Source organism: Lissotriton helveticus, chromosome 2_1 (genome assembly GCF_964261635.1).
Source record: "Lissotriton helveticus chromosome 2_1, aLisHel1.1, whole genome shotgun sequence".
Lineage (NCBI taxonomy): Eukaryota > Metazoa > Chordata > Amphibia > Caudata > Salamandridae > Lissotriton > Lissotriton helveticus.
This window is the reverse complement of record NC_136059.1, coordinates 1,509,670,647-1,509,690,673: the sequence shown is the minus strand read 5'-3', so window position 1 is coordinate 1,509,690,673 and position 20,027 is coordinate 1,509,670,647. Positions and strand designations below refer to the sequence as shown.

Below are 20,027 nucleotides of genomic sequence, written 5' to 3'. Positions count from 1 at the left end.
GCAAAACGGTATTCATGTAGGAATTGCTAAATAAATAGCGATTCCTACACATTCCTTATTTGCGAGTAGCAAATTGCTAATCGCAAATAAGGAATAACTCCCCATTCATTCCTATGGGCCAAAAGGCCCATAGGAATGAATGGGGAGTATTCCTTATTTGCGATTAGCAATTTGCTACTCGCAAATAAGATAGCGATTGAAAGGGTGCCAGGGGTGTCCAAAGGAATGCAAATTGCAAATTGAAACAGGTGTTGCGCACACACATGTCCAAGGGACATGTGTGTGTGCAACATGCAACTTAGAAAAATGCTTTTAAAAGCATTTTTCTAAGTTTTTGCTATTTACCGAGAGGTCTGACCTCTCGGTAAATAGCGGCCCAAAATTGCATTTTCGCAATTTAAAAATGGTTGATGAATTGCATTTAAGGAATCTCAAATAGAGATTCCTTAAATGTAATTCCTCGCAATTTAGCGAATTAGCAATTACCGATTTTTGCATTTGGGATGATGAATCCCAAATGCAAAAATTGCGCTCGCAAAGGGCCAGATTCTCAGAATCTGGCCCTTTGCGAGCGCAATTCGGCTTGATGAATCAGGCTGTAAATTCCCACAGAATTGTGTCCGCGTTTCGCAAGAGCCGCCGAATTTACATCTATGCCAGTTCTCACTTATTGCCACAAGGGGGAGCTCTGCTGCTAGAAATTGTACGCAGCGAAGTGCGAGCCCGAATGAGAGCAATTCCACCAGAAAGCAAAACCAAAGACCGCTCCGGAAAGGTTCCGGGCGACCAAAGGACTCTCTCTCTCCAACAACCTTTCTCCTTCTCTGCCTACCTCGATATCCGACTTTGCCTTTTTCCACCAATCTCTACCTTTATATCTACCTCCTCTATTTATTTATTTTGTGTGCAGATTTATATTGCGTGAACTCGACCGGAAGATATTGGAGCGCTTTACATGAGCACCAGTTACTTTACACAAGGAGACATTAAGTTTTATATATTTTTGGTAGGCACGGGTAGATTAAGTGATTTTGTTCTTTTAGCTTTAATGCGGCGAAGTTCTGGAACGTTCTGATTTCTTATACCACTTGTCACCTAAACAACAAATCCTAAAAACTGATCTCGAACATTCTTCTGCTTTTTCAGGCGTCTCTCAACTCCCTGCCTTCTTCTAACCATAGAATCACTCTTCATCTAAAATGTAGAGTAGTAAGGCCCTTTGGGAGAAATGATTAAAACAAATTGTGCTCCTAAATGAATACAATAACTCACGAGTAACCACCCTGGCATCTCTAGGTCTGCGCACATGATTACGCCCAGGGCATGTTTCTATTTCCCATCAAAGGTGGGTAATGCTGCGATTAATCTGGGATCAGCTACACCAGGGGCACTTCTTGAGAGTAACGGTAGAGCAGTGCTTAGTTTAGGCCGGTGGTTGCAGGTGGTCTGCACCAGAACTCATTTTTGGGAACTCAGAATTATTTTTCATCCTCAGACTTTGACCTGCAGGGTGCGAAAGAGAAAGGCAGAAAGGGAGAGAGATAGGTAAAGAGTGACAGAGAGAAAGCAAGGGTGAGACAGACGCTGAAAGAGTTAGATAAAGGGGCATTGCAGTGTCTGGGGGAGGACGAAAAAGACATGGGGTGGATTCGAAACTAAGCCATCACCGCATCACACAGCACCAGCGATGGGTTCCGAAGATACTTGGGCCCAGGCTTTTAAGTGGGCCGGTTCCTGCCGGTGCTCAGCACCGGCATTTCTAAAAGCAGGTACTGAGACGGGTCTCTATCGGGCTCGCCATTTTTGCCCTCACCCTCAGTGATGAAAAATCTTAACTTCGCAGCAGGACCACCCTTCACTGCCTTTGACGGTACTTCAGAGTAGTGGAGTGGTGTGGCTCACTGGTTAGAGGCAGCAGACCTGTAAGCAGAGAACGGCCCGGGACCAGGGTTCAATCCCCGACGCGGCAGGGTCTTGGACCAGGGTCAACGGGCTCCATAATTCTCGCCTCGGTGCCTACTCTAACCAGGGAACACACTCGGCAACTCTGGGCATTAAGCTTGCCTCATCTCTACAACGGCCCCTCACAGACGCCGGGGATGCCTGGTTTCACCCTGGAGATACCCAGAAAGGGACCATCTCACAGGGAAAACCAGGACGGGTTCCCCAGCGGTCTACAGCGCCAGGACACTCGGGTAGAGTAACAGTGCGCTTTACAAGAATCCCACATTTACATTTACAGAGAGACTCATTATAGTTCTTTCACAGTCTCATCATTTCAGAACGGAAGCATTTTCAATATTATATACAACAAAGCCATAGAGGTTAATTATTTATCTTTTTATGCAACTAACAACCATTGGCAAAGTCAATAGTCCTGGCTTGTTGGAAGCATAATGTTACTTGTATCATACATCTGGATGCACTGTCAGAAGCAGCGCAATACCAGTCGAGCGGCACACGATGCTAAGAACAGATTTTTAGCTTATTATATTTTTAAGCCACTCCCTTAATTACATCGGCCACGTCCCTTTTTGAGAGAGCACAAGTTTTTTCATTCCACTTAAAGCCCTGCTTGGGTCACTGCACTTATTTGAACAAATTAACCTCTGCATGTTCTGGAAGATAAGACAAAGGCATTGGTTGCAAACTCTACTACTGAACATGGGGTCACGCTGAAGGGCTTTCTCCATTTTGTTTGCCCACCACGTGGCATATGCTATGCCTGTGAAGCCGCTGCAGTTTAGCAAGTGGCCTGAAACAACCTGCCCTGTCCTGATGAAGATGTCAGTTGCACGTGGCTGATGTCATTGGCACGAGGCTTGCCCAGAAGCGTCTTCTGTGCGTCACAAAGCATCTCGGTCAGCACGCGCGCTAGCTTGGATCTCACCAGAACGTGACATGCATTGTCATTTTGCTCAGCAGTGTCCTCGAGACATCCAATTGTTCGAGGGTCAGAACAGCAACTGCTGATAAGTCAAACTGAACAAGCTCGCGAGACCGTGTAATGTACATGAAATGCGTACGTACATAAAGAACATGTGCACTGGTATTTTACGCAGTATTAGACCAGCTGTGAGGCAGCACTGTCCATTACATGAGGGCTTCAGAGATGTTCTACAAGTTTGAGTACATACACACATTGCAGGCACAAGGAGATTAAGTGATTTGCCCAGAATCACACAATGTTGAGTCCAGCGCTGAGACCATTTTTTTTTTTTTTTTTAAAGAGTTTTATATAGCGCAAACTAGACCCGAGACATTGGGTATCAGAGCACTTTACATGAGCACCAGTTTCGTTACAGACGGACACATTCATTTTTGTTAGGCACGGTAAGATTACATGATTTGCACGGAATCATAGGATGTTGAGTGTCGTTGCCGAGACTCAAACCCGGTTCCCCAGCTTCGAGGTTCACAGCTCTAACCGTAAGGCTACATCTTCTCCCCACGACCTGAAGTTGGATTCTCAAGAACCAGGGACAGCAACTCGAGCCGCTAGGCCACATATCCTCCCCCAAAAGTCGTCAGGATTTACCTATGTACTGGTCCATATGTACGAGGAGAGTGAATTGAACAAAATATACCTCCTTTACCCGTATGATGCCTCTGTCTCTGTTATTAATTGCTATCCATATTGACATTGGTGCTGCTTGATATATCATTAAATCCTGTTTACTTTCCTCCTGCCTCAAACTTAAGCTGTATTATTTCCATAACCTGACATTGGGTATTCATCATCAGGCCAACGAGATTGAGCGCTCATTAAATAAGTAAGGAGGGCCAAGATTCCGTTCCAGACTTTATCGGGCCAGTAACTCTCGCATCACGGAATGCCTGACAAACTGAATCCCCCAAATCCAGGCTAGTAATTAAATCGGCTGACTTAGTTCTTCCACCTGTGACCCATCTGGACCCTTCTTCTGTCTCTATTTCACCTTCTAAATCAGAGGGGCAAAGATATGACATCAGTTCGATACCATCTCCACTCTCATCATCATCAGCATTGTATTTTGGTGTTAAAATTGCTGATTCTGGTAAAGCAAAAAATAGGATTACATCATACTTCACAAGAAGGTCTGCGGATCAACATACAGCCCAGCAAAATTGTGCCATTGACTTATCGCAGACTCTAGGCTTAATTGTACTTTCTTTGTTGTCTGAAGGATTATCTAGATGACCCCTCTTCAGGCGAATATTTAAAGGATGATTCTCTTAACCTAACATGTGTTATTTGTAAAGGGCACATTCACCCAAGGGTGTCTTGCCGCTGACTAACAGATGTTTAATTGTTACCCAACTCATTGGTACTGATTTTAGCAACCTAAGAAGGACGAAAGGCGGAGTGGACCCACCAGGATTTAAACCTGTGACCATGAGTTCAAACACAGGCCCCTACAGTTGCCGCATTCGGCCATTAAGACACCCGAATCTAACCACAGAGGGTATAGCAATGATGGCCACCTGTACCTCCCTTTCTCTTCCCATGCCAATAGATACTACAGCGCTGTTCCATTATTAACACTTCCAGCAAGAAAGGCCCTCAGGATTCTAATGCTTCAGAGGCCAGAACAGCAGCAATACCACCAGCCCAGTCAGCACAATATGCAGAACTTTGGATGCAACCCGGAGACTTTAACCACCTTGTTGCACAAAATGGATGCCCAACAGACGGCCTTATAGGATATGGACCTTTATTTAAAGACAACTGAAAGGAGAATGGGCTTAATGGAGGAACTGATCACGGATTCAAAAGAAATCAAGACCAAAAAATGAATTTATATAGTTGTTCAGCAATCATAGCTAAGCTTGGTGAAGTTCCAGCTATTATTCAGACCATTTTAAGAAAAATGTAAAAGGAGCATTGGTAACAATCTAAAGGCACAGGCGTTCATAAAGTCTGCAATGAATTAAACTGGTCAACACACTCCAGATACCAAGGAACCGGAGATCTAGGAGGGAAGGCACTGCCTTGACTGCTCTACCAATGCACATGCCCAAGACAAAGAGGCTTTTTATGACACACAAAAGCTTTCTTGCAAAAATACATTACATTTACAGTGTAAGCCAAAGAGGAGATAAAAGACCAAAAATAGAGACAAACCTGCTGTACTACCTATAAAATGAAAAACGGTTTCTTTGGATCTTTATGTGGCGTAACTCTGGGCTTTCAGGCATGCTTCAGAGTTTCAAAAGATCAAAAAACGTTTTCTTAGGTCACTGTTATATCTTGGCCCTGGTACTACATTCGCAGCACTAAACTTGAACTGGGCCTGCACAGTATTGAATCGCTCACACGCGTCAAACCTATTCTTTTTGTGGACGAATATGGCGGTCTCTTACTATCTAAACTCCGCCCTTGACATTTTAAACGTAAAGGGCTTTAGTGGATTTCAGCTGCTGAATCTACCCTAAAAACAACAGGCTGTATTGAGTACTTGAAGACCACTTCCTCACTGGCTAAATTAAGTATCCTACACAGATCAACAATCACTACCAAATGTAACTACATACAACAAATGCTTTGAGATCATATGTCTATGCCCCCGCAACACTACTGTAATGTATTGTATTATACTGTAAAATCTTCTTTTTCAATAAAATAATTTTGAAATAAAAAAAATAAAAATTATCAACGGAAAGTTTTGGAAAAACGTACAGGTCTCGAGTATATGCTCAGCAAGGGAAAAAAGTTGGTTGTGTTTTTACCTGGACTTTAATGTACCTAAGTTGTCGAGTACCCATTCAGATTTAATACCACCAGTAGCTAAGAGAATACCTTGGGCCTGATTACACGTAAAGTTGCTATTTATCGCACCTGGTAAATAACGATACCCTGGGGTCCGTTATTTATCGGGTGCTATAAATAGCACCTACTACAAGTTATTGGGGAATAACATATGGATTATGGTGTTTAACACACCAAAATCGGCATGGTATGGTAAATACCGCACGCATTTCCCCTGGTAAATTTCGGCAGGTTTGAGCCGCCAAAATGGAATGCATGTTGGGTTATTTAATGCATTCGATAATTTTTGGATGTGTTAAATAAAACCAAACTCGTAATTCCGCCCTGTGCGGTTTACGAATGCAATGGAATTAACCGCCTAACTTTGTTTCAGGTCCTTTATGTTAATTTCAGGCTGGGTATTTTACCTGTTTTTGTATACAGTAAAAAATGGAGTAGAAATAAGGTCCACTTATAATTCTGCTGGTGCAATTTAGGCGGATGAGAAACACTGAAACTTTTTATGCTACTCAGTACAAAAAAACAGTCCCTAAGGAAAAATACTGTCTGCCTTTTGTTCCGAAAATATAAAGTAAGGTATTGTAATGAGGCAATGTCTTTGTGTCACCAGGCTGAGCAAACGTATTTTTTGATGGTTAAAACATATAGTGCCTCAACATGGAGTCTAAGCAGCATTGGCTGTTTGAAAGCGTTCTGATTACATTTCTATTGTCTTTGAATTGCGCTGATTAATCTATGATTGCTTAATTGTTGTTTTTAATTTAAAAAATGTTTGATACATTGTGTTTTAAATGTACGGTCAGTGCCTAGCGATTATTGGGGCTTTAGGATGGCTACTGAATACAAATCAATTGATATACAGCCATGAGTGTGTATTAGATGGTATGGTACCGACGTTCACACGGAAGATCTTTTTGCAATGGAGGTACGGGTCTCTCCCCCTAAGGTCTTTTTCAAAGTCCTGGGCTGGCCGATTGGAGACAGGGGCGTGTCCGGCCTGCGCATATAAACTGGAGAGTGACTTGCATGTGGTTTTGTTATGCAGAGCATATACTAGAAATAGGAGTCATTGGCTGGTTCCACATCTAAAAATTCTGGGATTCAGAACATACGCCCCGGCTTACAGAGTTCTAAAGACAGATCTATCTGTGCCAACAGTGTTTGCAATGGCAAAATTCTTGACTGCAATGTGGCGGGTGCGCGCACGAATAATTGAGGACACTATAAGCGTATGAAACATTTTTTCTTACCCCCCTTGCATTTGGCCTAGTCGCGTTCTTCCAAAAATAGCATCAAATATAGTATCTGTATAACCATTCTGTTAAGAATTGTATTTTAAAAATATTCGTATATTGTTTTTTAAACTTTTTTAAAGACTAAATAATTTGTATATCTTTTATGATCTTTCATGATCGAAATAAAGATTTTTGAATTTGAATTTGAATTGATTGTAATTTTATATCCACATTTTTATTACGACCCATTATGTGAATGATTACTTTTTATATGAATGGTACATGTGTGTAGCTTATCGTGTCAATGCTCCAATAGTAATGTAATTTGAACGGCATGGCGTTTTTCAAGCGGACACAATTCTCAACAACCTGAAGTAAGTCAAAGCACCTAATAATGTATTAAGAATGGACTGCAGTGAGTCACCTCGAACCCAAACCTTTCTTGATGCACTGTCCCAGGTAGTTCCCAAGAAGTTCCGATAATAAACAATGGCGGAGACCTTCCAAGGAGATCCATGGATGTAGGCTGTCCAGAGGAATCATGTTAAGTCCATGTTCAAGATTGGACGTGGGTGTATTCTTAACTATGTACAATCTGTCCTCTGTGAATCGTGTATTTTTGTGAATGTGACCCATGCAGGACAGCTAAAAATCAAAAGCAGGTGAGATCCAGAGGCTGATAGAGAATTGCTTCAGGGATCGCTGTACTTTTACTCCATTGTAGACTTTATATATATCCCCTCATGCAATCAGCTGTGTAATGTAAATATGCACATTCAGTAGAACATTGCAACCAATTTGAGGCCATAGTATGAAATGGTTTTCAAAACTCACCATGGTGGTGGTGGCATTCATCACCCAATCGATTGGTGCCGCAGTGGTCATGTTGAACAGAGAACTATTGGCTGAAACAGAAGAGAACATGTGTGAACATAACCGGGAGCTTGACATGGGAGTGTATGTCTAAGAAAACAACACAATATATGTAGAAAAAAACACAGAAACAGTGAGAACAAATTACGTGTTCATGTTAACTTGAAGTACTTCCGGGTTCTAAAATCCAAATGCAGTAATTTCAAAGCACAGACAGCCTTCTAAGCTGCAGACGTGGTTGAACAAATCGTCATTTCCCTAAAATAGAGGTTACACAAAAATGTGTGTGAAAGGGACGGTAGGACATGATCCACTAATCAATTCTAAAAGGGCCCAGGCTATTCTCTTGCTAAGGGAGTCCCCGCTTGCACTGTTCCTGCTGATGTCTCAGTTTCTGCATAGAAACAGTTCAGAGCTATCGGTTAAAGTGGTATCAAGGAGTAAGGACTGCTTGATGCTTTACTGTGGTAAAATAGCCACTTTTTTACTACCTGTCTTTTTCTTTGGGTCACTGACTACCTCCATCCTCTTGTCTCACTGGTACAAAATAACCAGATATCCATTTGATGGGACTCTTTCACTGCCACTTGCTCTTCAGGATGAGAATAATCCTGGCCTTGCTGCCATGGAGACTGGTTGTCAATGCTACAACTCCATCCATATTATGGGTGTTTAGTGTACTTAGGTGCTCCCATTTCTTGGCCCAGCTTCATCATAGTCCAGGATGATACCAGAAGATAAATTTGAGGTATTTTGTGCTAGCCATCTTCACAAGCCTCCAGGGCTTTCTTGGGCTTCAAGGCCTTGTGTCAGGCCATTCCTCCTTACCACCCATGCTCAAGAAATACACTCCTTTGCACTACTTGATTCTCACGTGTGGGCCCTTAATAAATCCCCAAATGAGACGCATCACGAAAGGAGAATGCTCTTTCTCAAACCGTGTGTCCTGAACAGAATACTTTGCTTCCTAGTTGAGACTGTTCTGTAACTGCCTCTGTTTTTAAAAGGGCTCTTGCACCTGGCTCATGATTTAGGCAGGTATTATGAGTGCATCTGTAATTCCGATACTGTAATTCTGGGATAAAAAAATGAATGCACCATTAAAGATGTGAATTCGTAATGAAGGAATAGTCGCAGGGATTGGTGTTTCTCTACTAATTCTGGCGGGTTTTGTCAGGGTTTTCTTGGTGAAATGTATGGAGGAAAAATCGTCAGTCAGGATTTTCTGTGCAATTTTAATATGTATGTGGTTGGTAGCATAATGTAGTTTTTAGCTCTGCAAAGACAGTGATTGTGGTCAACAGCAGGGACTGTAATACAAGAGGTGCCCCGGGAGGTACCCGTGGGTGCCCTTTTTTTGCGTCCCCAAGGCATTTTCATATTAGAGAAGGGACTGCAGATGCTTAACAGCCCCTTCTATAACAAGGATTGCACTGGTGCACATTTTATACTGTGTGATCATGAGGGGACATGCCTCAATGCAAATGAGGAATCGCTTTGCCTATCGCTTAGCCTTTGCACCGGTGTGGTATTACGAATGCAGGAACAGAGGCAAATAGTCACGAAGCACACTGACTGTACCAAAAAGTGTAGGCACACTGTCAATGTTCCAGGGGAACCCAAGGAAATCACTCACTGCACCCACCTGCAGTTGTTTTCTGACACGTCTCTGAAATGCAGGCAGGGTGAAAGGCCTACGGGTGGCTTGAAACAGCCGACACACCTTTCAATATTGCTCTGTTCACAGTGCAAGCGCTAGTTGAGTTTGCACTGTGAACAGCCCATCTGCAGAAACAGGGCACTCTGTCCAGGTCTGCCCTACAGCAAACCCAGTTAAGAGTGCGTCATAGGAGAGAGTGGGACACCGTGCCCTACACATGATACTGCTGTTGCAGGTCCAATCAAGTAGCAGTACACTTAATAAGCTCAACATCAGTGCTTAATTTGAGCCAGTGGGTTCCTGTACTCAGCACCAGCACTTTATTGACAAAACTGGCACTTATGACAGCCTGCCACAGGATGGCGCTGGTTGTCTAATTTGTGGAGCACAACAACAGTTGTTTAATAATTCAAAATACAATAAAATGACTAATACCTGCTAAAACAATATCTTGGGAGGCAGGTATTGGTTATTTTCTAATGTATATTAAAAGTCTGAACTGTCACACTTGAAGTGTGATGGCTAGTTGTGGTGGTACTGTCACTGGCAGCACTGGCAGGGGCAATGGGTGGTGCAAGCTGCAGTGGCTTCCTGACTAGGGCCCTGACATTTATCTTTTTTACAAAATAAGCACCATCAACATTCAAATAAAACATTTCTGCTTTTTGAGCTTCCAGATAGTGGTGTATTTGTCTGTTCAAATGAACCCTTGTTTGTTATGGACTGGTAGGGAAATCCTATTTTTGCCTACCGTACCCTACGTTATGTAAAAGTATTTTAACTTATGCTACACCACCTTATTTTATACGATTTACAATTAGTGCATCACACACAGCCAGAGTTTTCTCTGAAATAGAGAAACAGGAAGCTACATTGTTGTGTGATCTGTCTTATTACGAATGAACCTGATGGTTCCCGAGTGTGCCTAAAAAGAGGCAAGCCCGTAGGTTTTTATTGACCTTTTGAAGTACAAGGGTGAAGAAGTTGTCTCTGGATGGTTGATGCAGGGCCATCTTCTCTTGTAGAAAGGGGCGAACAAATGATGAACACTAGTGTACAATTCAAAGAGTTAAGCTTAACCTGCTTTAAAGAGAGGCACCTAGGAAAGGGATAGAATAGTGTAGGGTGTGGGAGCCCATTGTGTAAGATGTGGGTTGCTGCATTCTGCAGATGCTGCACACAGTGAATCAGATTTTTAGGAGACCCCGTTCCTCTAATAGCTTTTCAGACCCTTGAAAGGATGGAAGCCAAACATGCCTCAGCTCTGTGGGGGAAGAGAACATTCTTCCAAAAAGTTCTCAGGTGGAAGAAACTAACTTTGACCTCACTGGATGCTTGCATTACTTCTGTGATGTCTCAAACTAAGAGGGATGCCAAGTTCTTCACTCAGAAGGGAATGACCCAGGAAAAATGGCCAGCTATATGGTCTGGACAATTCTGCAGCTCTCACCACCATCACGTGGTCAGGGATTCCTTCAGTTTTAAGATGCTACAATACAAACTGTTTGATTCTTGGATTCGGTGCTTTCCAAGTGTTGTAAATAACAGTTGGCACTTTAACTGAACTTATGGGTAGGAATGTTTTCAACCTCAACGAATGTTAAGCAGAATTTGCCTTGAGTTGCAAACTTGTGTCTTGCTGTTCATATCAGATGTCTGCAGGAAGCGCTTTGCTTGCTGAGCCATCTTGTCTACATAGAAGTAATAACGCAGCAGGGTATCAGAAGCATCATTGTTGCCATGGTTATGAGAGTCCTTGTTGCAGGACTGATTCTAAGGCGGTGCGACCGGTGCCACCGCACCAGGTGCTGACTTCAGGGAGTGCCGAATTTGCAAGTTCATTTATGTTCTAAAAGCACCTGCTGCCGCGTTCCTTGCCTCCAGCAATTTCCAGGCAACAATAAAAATGTCAAGATAACTCTGGTGATTAATGCTCTTCCTGGAGAGAGATCAGGGTTTTGTTTAGTTGAGATTTTGCCTGATAATAAAAATAGCACGCAGGATTAATATGCCTACTGCAAGGAACGTGTACCATGCAGATCACCAGGTGCAAATAATGAAAATAGATCAGTGAGTTCCTGCATTTCCTATAGACATCCCTTTGTTGCTTGCAGTTTATAAGATCAAATCCTGATATAGAACAGTGAAATATTAACTATCATCAAAGAACTGCATGCACACTGCAAAGTATAGATTAGATAGATCATAGATTCATGCTGTAAAAAGGGTTCATTTGGGTAGAAATCGATTCTTATAATTGAAGAGAACCCCCAACTATGGTGTTCTGTTTTCAATTCTGAGTTTGTGCTTCTCCAGACCAAGCACTTAAACTATACTGCCTGCCAGTATGGATGACGTCGCTCCTACACCTTGTAGTTCTCTGGCTTATGTAACATTTCCTACACACTGATTTACACACGTATGATTGATTGTCTCTGTGTAATGTGTGTGTGATGAAAAGTACTTTAAAACCCTACACTGGTGTGAGTGGCGCTACATAACTAATTAAATGCATTTGAAAGACAGTGATTGTGGAGGCTTGAGGAGCACTGTTAAAAGGTAGTGGTGAGGGAATCGGTGGTGGAGGTGGTCACCACCTGCAACACGGATGGGGGGGGCAAAAAAATAAAAACATAGTTGCATTGAGCATCACGAGTGCTAAAGCCTTACTGCATACTTTATACGACACAATAATTTAACTATGTCTTATTGCGATCTGTATATGGTGTTGACAGTGGTTAACACCCTCCAGAAAGCGTCATTCACTGTTAATTGCCCACCACTCAGTTATTGGCCCGAGCCACAGGCTAGGGCCCATTATGAGGGGTAAGGCAACTGAAAGCTGATAAAGTTCGATAGCATGTGAGCAACATTGGCTACCAATGTTCACATGGAACAGAAGGCAAAAGATAGTGTCATAAAAGAAATAAAACCTAACCGTTGGATTTTTGGGGTTTCTTTATTAAAAATTTAGCGAAACATACTTATGAAAGAAGTCTACAATGGGTACACAATTGAGAAAGACTTTTCATACTCCATTACCTTACTTAGAAGTCAGGCAGCAGTGAGCAGCAGCCCAAGACTAAGCATGGCCCGTGCAGGTAAGAGCAGCGGGGTGGGGGTGTGTAGGGGGGATTCGACATACGACGACGATGAGGGGAACTTAAATGTAAAAAAAGAAACCATGGTTTTCTTTTTTTATTATCCGTTTCCCTCGTCGTCATATTTTTTATTTAGGTTTCCCTTTTCGTCGTTTGTCGAAGCCTCCCCGGCCCATCGCTCTTACCTGCATGGGCCGCGCCTACCCTAGACCGGATTCTGCTGATTTCACCAGTGGTCAGGAGAGCCGCTTTCATACATATGCAATGTAAACAGGTCACGTGCTCACCTTATGTGGCGAGAGCTTGAATATGCTCCCTATTTAATTACTGAAAATTATTCTAATCCACTTTAAAGGCGGATTAGAGTTGGCACCTCCTGTGCATGGTTGGCAGGCGAGGGAGGCAGCTGTTAGAGTATCCCCAGTGAAATCCCCTGCCCTAACAACAATAAACCGACGAGCAGACAACATGAGGGTGTCTGGATAGGACCATTGCATCTGCATTCCCATGCTCCAAGATTTATCCCAAGCAGCCTTCAGTGCTAAGAAAGGAAGTCACAACACAGGCTGAACATCAACAAGGGCGTTAACACAGTTTATAGGATTTCTACTATGTTCATAAGTTGAACCAGCTACACACATATATGCATAGCCTCGCCTACTGCTTATATCCTCTAGCCAGATTATACAGCACTGGTTGGTTTGGAATTTTGCACCGACTTAATCCACATGTTGGAAACCATGCACAGCAATATCACTGGCAATAGTGGAGAGATGTGGTGCAGCGGCCGGGGCAGCTGACTTTGGAGCACAGGGTTCACAGTTCGATCCCCGGCTCCGGTGGCAGCTCAGCTCAGCACCATGTGACTCTGGGCAATAGCTCACTTAATTTCCACAATGGCCCCCAGCGCCTAGAGACCCGCAAGGGTGAGCAGTTCGCGCTTTACAAATACGGATTTGCATTTAATATCACTGACAAAGTGAGGCCACCACGGCAACACCTGCCCTGGGTTGTACATCTATCCTTACATGCCTAAAAGAACCATTCGGAAAGAGGAGACAAACCTGGTGCAGATGAGACAGCAAGGGGATTCCGTAGGAGCACCTTTGGACTCTTTAGTCTTTCAAACATGTCTGCCTTAAGATGCTGCAGCCACTAGGACAAAGGAGATCTCTGGGCCACATGCCCAACAGAGAAGGAATGAAGATGAAACCAAAACTGTGCACCCTTCATCTCTACAGGGGAAGGTTTCAGTCAGGAGGTTTTACAGATATTCAAATGTTTGGCTCCTGGGTTCCTCTTTTAACACTGAGGACACTCTTCTTGTGGTAACGACACTTTCAAAAGAAGCTGCCATAGAATAATCACTGGAGAATACATAACTTATATTTTTCAAGTGGAAAAAGTACTTTCAGTGTCATCTTATGCTATTTTGTCTAAGATAAAATATAGATTGTTCAGGAACTGAAAGAATGTCACCAAGAAACTAGGCATGGGCGGAGCTCGTGGAGTTTCACTTTGCGGAATTCTGTGGAGTTGCTGAAAAACTCCGCCAAATTCCGCGGAGTTCCGTGTGTGGGCGGACTATTGCTCGGCCACCCCCAATCCTACCCCACAGCATCATAATGCAGGTAGGACAAACCAAGCTCTAAATTCAATGCATATTTTAAAGAGTTTGGGGGACACGTCCATAGGCGGAGACAAACAAACGTTGACTTGGTCCCTGAGCTCACACCTCATGCATCACCCAGCGTGCACACCTCATGCATAGCCAATGCAGAATCGCCATGGCTTCATCCGGATCTACAAGCACTATCTCCATGAGGGCGTCACACCACACTGCCTCAGGCACCTTCAGTTTATTGAGACGCCCAAATTTATTCGCCGCAAGTGCATCACCGCGCATTGCCGATAGCGCCTTTTTTTATTGAGAGACCCGATGAGAAGTGACGTAGCCGGAATAATTATCATCACGTGAGCTACCATAGAGCCATATGCCCCAGCCAGAATTCTACCGCCATACTGCCATCAGACGGTCAACAAAAGTATTGGGGTGTTAGCCATGCAGCTCATAGCAACGATATTGACCAACCCAAAATTGTGCTTGATCGGTAAAGACATTTTTTTATACACTTCGAAATGAGGCCTGTGTGCTCTGGGTTCCAGTGAGAGAAAGGTGCTACGCAAATATCTCTCCTTCAAGGGCAGCGTGAAAAACAAGGGCAATCAGCCAGAGAAAGTCATTTATGAGTAATTAAAATCACACTGTGATGGGGGCAAGAGCAATTTTTCTGAAAATGATTGTACGCTCACGTGTGCATTCCCAGGGGTTCTGGCTCCAAAGAAGCTCCTTTTCTGGTGCTTTTACTGCCGAATATATGTAATGGCAAAATAAATAATTAAGGAAAAATCCAGATAGAAAGGTTATTGGTAAGTCACAGGAAAAGGAGCCCACAGTGTTAAGGTTAGTTGCATGTATACCAAAAGGAGCTTCCAATCATAAATTCGGTATGCCAGCATAAAAATTGATGCATCTACCTTTAATTTATCCTCCAGGGAGGGCCCTTATTTCTCCAAATGTCTCTCTGAGTCAGCGCGAGGCCCAATTAAAAGTCTGAGGCCTCCAACCTCTTTATGGTGTTGACATTTATGTCACAGATACCGCTGCCTTTTTTAATAAGACTTCACAGCATGGAGTTCTGTCTGAAAATGATTTATGGGCTGTGCTCAGGTAAGCAGATTGTTTGTGCACACCAGGGGGAGCGGTGAGTGTAGCACACTGGGACTCCTGGGCCTTTGCGGCAAGACTGCAGGACACGGGTGGACATGACCAACAGCAGGGCCAGCGGCTTTACGCACGAACAACTCTGGGACCTCAACATTGTTATGTTCAAGGGAGGTGGTAGGTGTGGAATCCACAGGGTATGGTAGTTCTCCCTTTTAGCAAAGGGCCTTTAGTGAGGTTGTCAACTGGCCCAATGCTGTAGCTGTACTATGGTTGGCAAAGTTAATGGGGTTGATTCACACATGCCTTTATGAGTACAGGAAGTAGTACTAGAAGAGTAGTACCTTACCTTAAATATCTTTGTGAATCTCCCTGGTGGCAAAAGAGCAAAGAGGGCCCCAGTCTTTCCATCTATACTAGCTGTATATACATAGGCTTCTTTAATCCCATTGTATTCTTGATTGAGATGTTTTGGGGCTAGTCATAAAGGCATGTGAGGGCGCATACAGGAGTTCTACAGGAATACTACCTTACGTACTCTAAAATGTCTTTGTGAGTAGGCTTAGTGTTTTCCCTACTTTGTCTGTGCCACCTAACTCGTATTAACGCAGTTCATATGTGGATGTGACCGTGACCCCTGCCTGTGAAACGCCCAAAGTCTCCTCAAATTCCATCCACTCCCACATGCCCAAAAATATGTTTAATGACGTCTCCACTCCCCCATCCGGTGGAGCTCCACCTTGCAAGTGAATGGTCATCTTAGTGAACAGTGCAATGCTGTAAGTGAGTACACCAACAGCCACAGAGGGAGAAACCGTGGCGATGAGTCTGAGTGATCCTTGGCGATGAGTCTGAGTGAGTGAAACCTTGGCAATGAGTTTGAGTGAAACTGAGCCTGAGTGAAACTTTGGCGATGAGTCTTAGTGAAACCTTTGCAATGAGTCTGAGGGAAACTATGGCGATGAGTCTGAGGGAAACCTTGGCAATGAGTTTCAGTGATCCTTGGTGATGAGTCTGAGGGAAACATTGACGATGAGTCTGAGGGAAACTATGGCGATGAGTCTGAGGGAAACTATGGCGATGAGTCTGAGGGAAACTATGGCGATGAGTCTGAGGGAAACTATGGCGATGAGTCTGAGGGAAACCTTGGCTATGAGTCTGAGGGAAACCTTGGCTATGAGTCTGAGGGAAACCTTGGCTATGAGTCTGAGGGAAACCTTGGCTATGAGTCTGAGGGAAACCTTGGCTGTGAGTCTGAGGGAAACCTTGGCTGTGAGTCTGAGGGAAACCTTGGCTATGAGTCTGAGGGAAACCTTGGCTATGAGTCTGAGGGAAACCTTGGCGATGAGTCTGAGGGAAACTATGGCGATGAGTCTGAGGGAAACTATGGCGATGAGTCTGAGGGAAACTATGGCGATGAGTCTGAGGGAAACTATGGCGATGAGTGTGAGTGAAACCTTGACAATGAATCAGAGGGAAACCTTGGCAATGAGTCTGAGGGAAACCTTGGCGATGAGTCTTCGTGAAACCTTGGCAATGAGTCTTCGTGAAACCTTGGCAATGAGTCTGAGGGAAACCTTGGCAATGAGTCTGAGGGAAACCTTGGCAATGAGTCTGAGGGAAACCTTGGCAATGAGTCTGAGGGAACCCTTAGCGAGGAGTCTGAGGGAAACCTTAGCGATGAGTCTTAGTGAAACCTTTGCAATGAGTCTGAGGGAAACTATGGCGATGAGTGAGGGAATCCGTGGCAATGGGTTTCAGTGATCCTTGGTGATGAGTCTGAGGGAAACCTTAGCGATGAGTCCTAGTGAAACCTTGGCGATGAGTCTGAGGGAAACCTTGGTGATGAGTCTGAGGGAAAGAAAGTAGGTTACATTCCCATGCACGTGGGATATGTCCCCCAGGCTCCGTTAACTGCCTTCAAATAGAAGGTTTATCCGTTTAAAATAAAAGATGAAAACATTTGTGTGAATTGATAGTCTTTGTTTTTATTCAGAATCTCGTTTTTCACAAGATTTTTTCAAAGTACACGTGATAGTTCATTCATTCGTGTTTCAATATCCATTTTTCTATTCCCAATGCATTTTGGCATGAAGTATGCCTTCATCCGGGGATATTTCTAAAAGAAAACGAGGTGTCTATTAGCACTCAAAGTTGAGGAAACAACGATAAAAACGTAAAAAGAGTAAAAAGTCTGAGGGAAACCTTGATGATGAGTCTGAGGGAAACCTTGGCTATGAGTCTGAGGGAAAAATTGGCGATGAGTCTGAGGGAAAAATTGGCGATGAGTCTGAGGGAAACTATGGCGATGAGTCTGAGGGAAACTATGGCGATGAGTCTGAGGGAAACTATGGCGATGAGTCTGAGGGAAACTATGGCGATGAGTCTGAGGGAAACTATGGCGATGAGTCTGAGGGAAACTTTGGCGATGAGTCTGAGGGAAACTATGGCGATGAGTCTGAGGGAAACTATGGCGATGAGTCTGAGGGAAACCTTGGCGATGAGTCTGAGGGAAACTATGGCGATGAGTCTGAGGGAAACCTTGGCGATGAGTCTGAGGGAAACCTTGGCGATGAATCCGAGTGAAACCTTGATGATGAGTCTGAGGGAAACCTTGGCGATGAGTTTGAGGGAAACCTTGGTGATGAGTCTGAGGGAAACCTTGGCGATGAGTCTGAGGGAAACCATGGCGATGAGTCTGAGGGAAACCATGGCGATGAGTCTGAGTGAAACCTTAGCGAAGAGTCTGAGTGAAACCTCAGCGAAGAGTCTGAGGGAAACCATGGTGATGAGTCTGAAGGAAACCATGGCGATGAGTCTGAAGGAAACCATGGCGATGAGTCTGAAGGAAACCATGGCGATGAGTCTGAGTGAAACCTTAGCGAAGAATCTGAGTGGTGCCGCACTTAGCAGGATCTTCCAACAGATATAGGGTAATGAAGTGGCAGCTGTGGTTACAAGGGACTTATCCTGGATTGTGAGAATGGCCCTCCTTGCTCTCACCTGCATGGTGTCCAAGAAAGTAACATTGGGATAGCTACAGTTTTCCTTCCCCACCTCGGGTTTTGAAGTAAGCGTGGCACAGTTCAGGCCTAGTGAAGCGCAGTAACTACTCATTGCATATATGGGAACACCTCCGAGAAGCACTTTGAGCCATGCCCGGAAGCAGTAGCGAGAATGGGCCTGGAAGCAGGAAGCAGCCAATGGTAAACAATGCCCAATCACTTTACAAAGGAGCTTCTTCATTGAACTCTATGTGCACCAGCTCTGACTTTAGCAGTCAACAGATACTAAGTGCAGGTCATATTACTTGCAGCATTTGTGCAAACTACTCACTAAACACATCTGGACTCTCACACTTAGAAGTGTCTAATGTGCATAACAGTAATATTGCAGTGACAGTGATAAGTCACTGCAATATTGGTCCCATGAACATATTCTATGGCCAAAAGCAGTTTTCCATCTTCAATGTTGCTGGGAGGCAATTGTGTCAGAATGCACACATTCCATCTCTGCTATCTTGAAGCGAAAATATATTGAATTAAATCAGCCCAACTAATTAAATTATTAGGCACCTCAACAGTCCCAAAACAATACTGGAAACAATGGTTTTTACTCTTTTGTGAAATATTCACCTTCTACAAGTGGCACGCACAGTAGCTGAATACAAACATGAATTGTTTCTTTACCTCTAGATCCTCATGGCGTGTGTCAGAGATGGTGCCAACTTACTACATCGTAGTAGGGCACTATAAGAGGTAGTCATAAGTTTCAAATGCATGTGCTCCCTTGTAAAAGCTCAAAATTCACCACTAGTTAGAGACCACCTGTGGATTCATGTATTTGGCGGGGAAGTAAACCGGTGCTCACAGACAATGGATTCCAAGTTTCACTCGCTCTACTATAACTTTTACATAATGCCTAGTGTACAAGTTTAGGTGCCGAAGACCTGATCATTTAAACATTTCCAATGAGTAAGTGTGTCTCATTCCTCACTGAGGTTTGGGTTAATCACAAAGCTGCAAGATTAAAACATGTGCACACAGAGCTGCATGTTTACCATCAGTTAATACTGGATATTTAGCATTTAACAGTAACCTCCTTTAAAAAAGTGTAGTAATGTTCATGGATTTCACACAATCATCCTCTATTATAGCCTTAAAGACCGCCGTAGCGGGCTATACCGGCTATTAAAGGCCTGCTGCAGCGTTAAAGGCCCGAGCTGAAGGCGAGGGTCTTTAACAAGGCAGCGGTACTTTAATAGCCGGAGCCCTGCTAAGAAGGGCTATAAGGCTATTAGAACATTCTGCCACTAGAGGGCAGAATGTTCTAACGAATAAAACAAAGCCTTCAGGGAGCGTGAGCGGATTGAAATCACCTCAGGCTCCCTGAAGCCTTTGTTCACAGTCAGAACTGTGAACAAAGAAACATTGGAATGTTGGAGCTCCAGGCTTATATCAGCCATTATAAGCCCGGAGCAGTCCATTGTTTTCAATGGAGCTACCAACATTCCAATGTTCTATTATAGCCTTATAGCCCGCCGTAGCGGGCTATACCGGCTATTAAAGGCCCGCTGAATCGTTAAAGGCCCGAGCCGAAGGCGAGGGACTTTAACGAAACAGCGGGACTTTAATAGCCGTATAGCCCTGCTACGAAGGGCTATAAGGCTATTAGAACATTCTGC

General features: G+C 43.8%; 1 protein-coding gene across 8 annotated transcripts in view; it reads right to left on the bottom strand.

Annotated features, from left to right (window-relative positions):
* SLC4A4 (solute carrier family 4 member 4) overlaps positions 1–20,027 on the bottom strand; it is an 893,491-nt gene that overhangs the window by 89,915 nt on the left and 783,549 nt on the right. For all 8 annotated transcript variants that reach the window (XM_078676409.1, XM_078676410.1, XM_078676411.1 and 5 more), the window contains exon 15: positions 7,819–7,889. In XM_078676409.1, the coding sequence (XP_078532535.1) occupies positions 7,819–7,889 (71 nt within the window). The remainder of the gene's footprint in view (positions 1–7,818; positions 7,890–20,027) is intronic.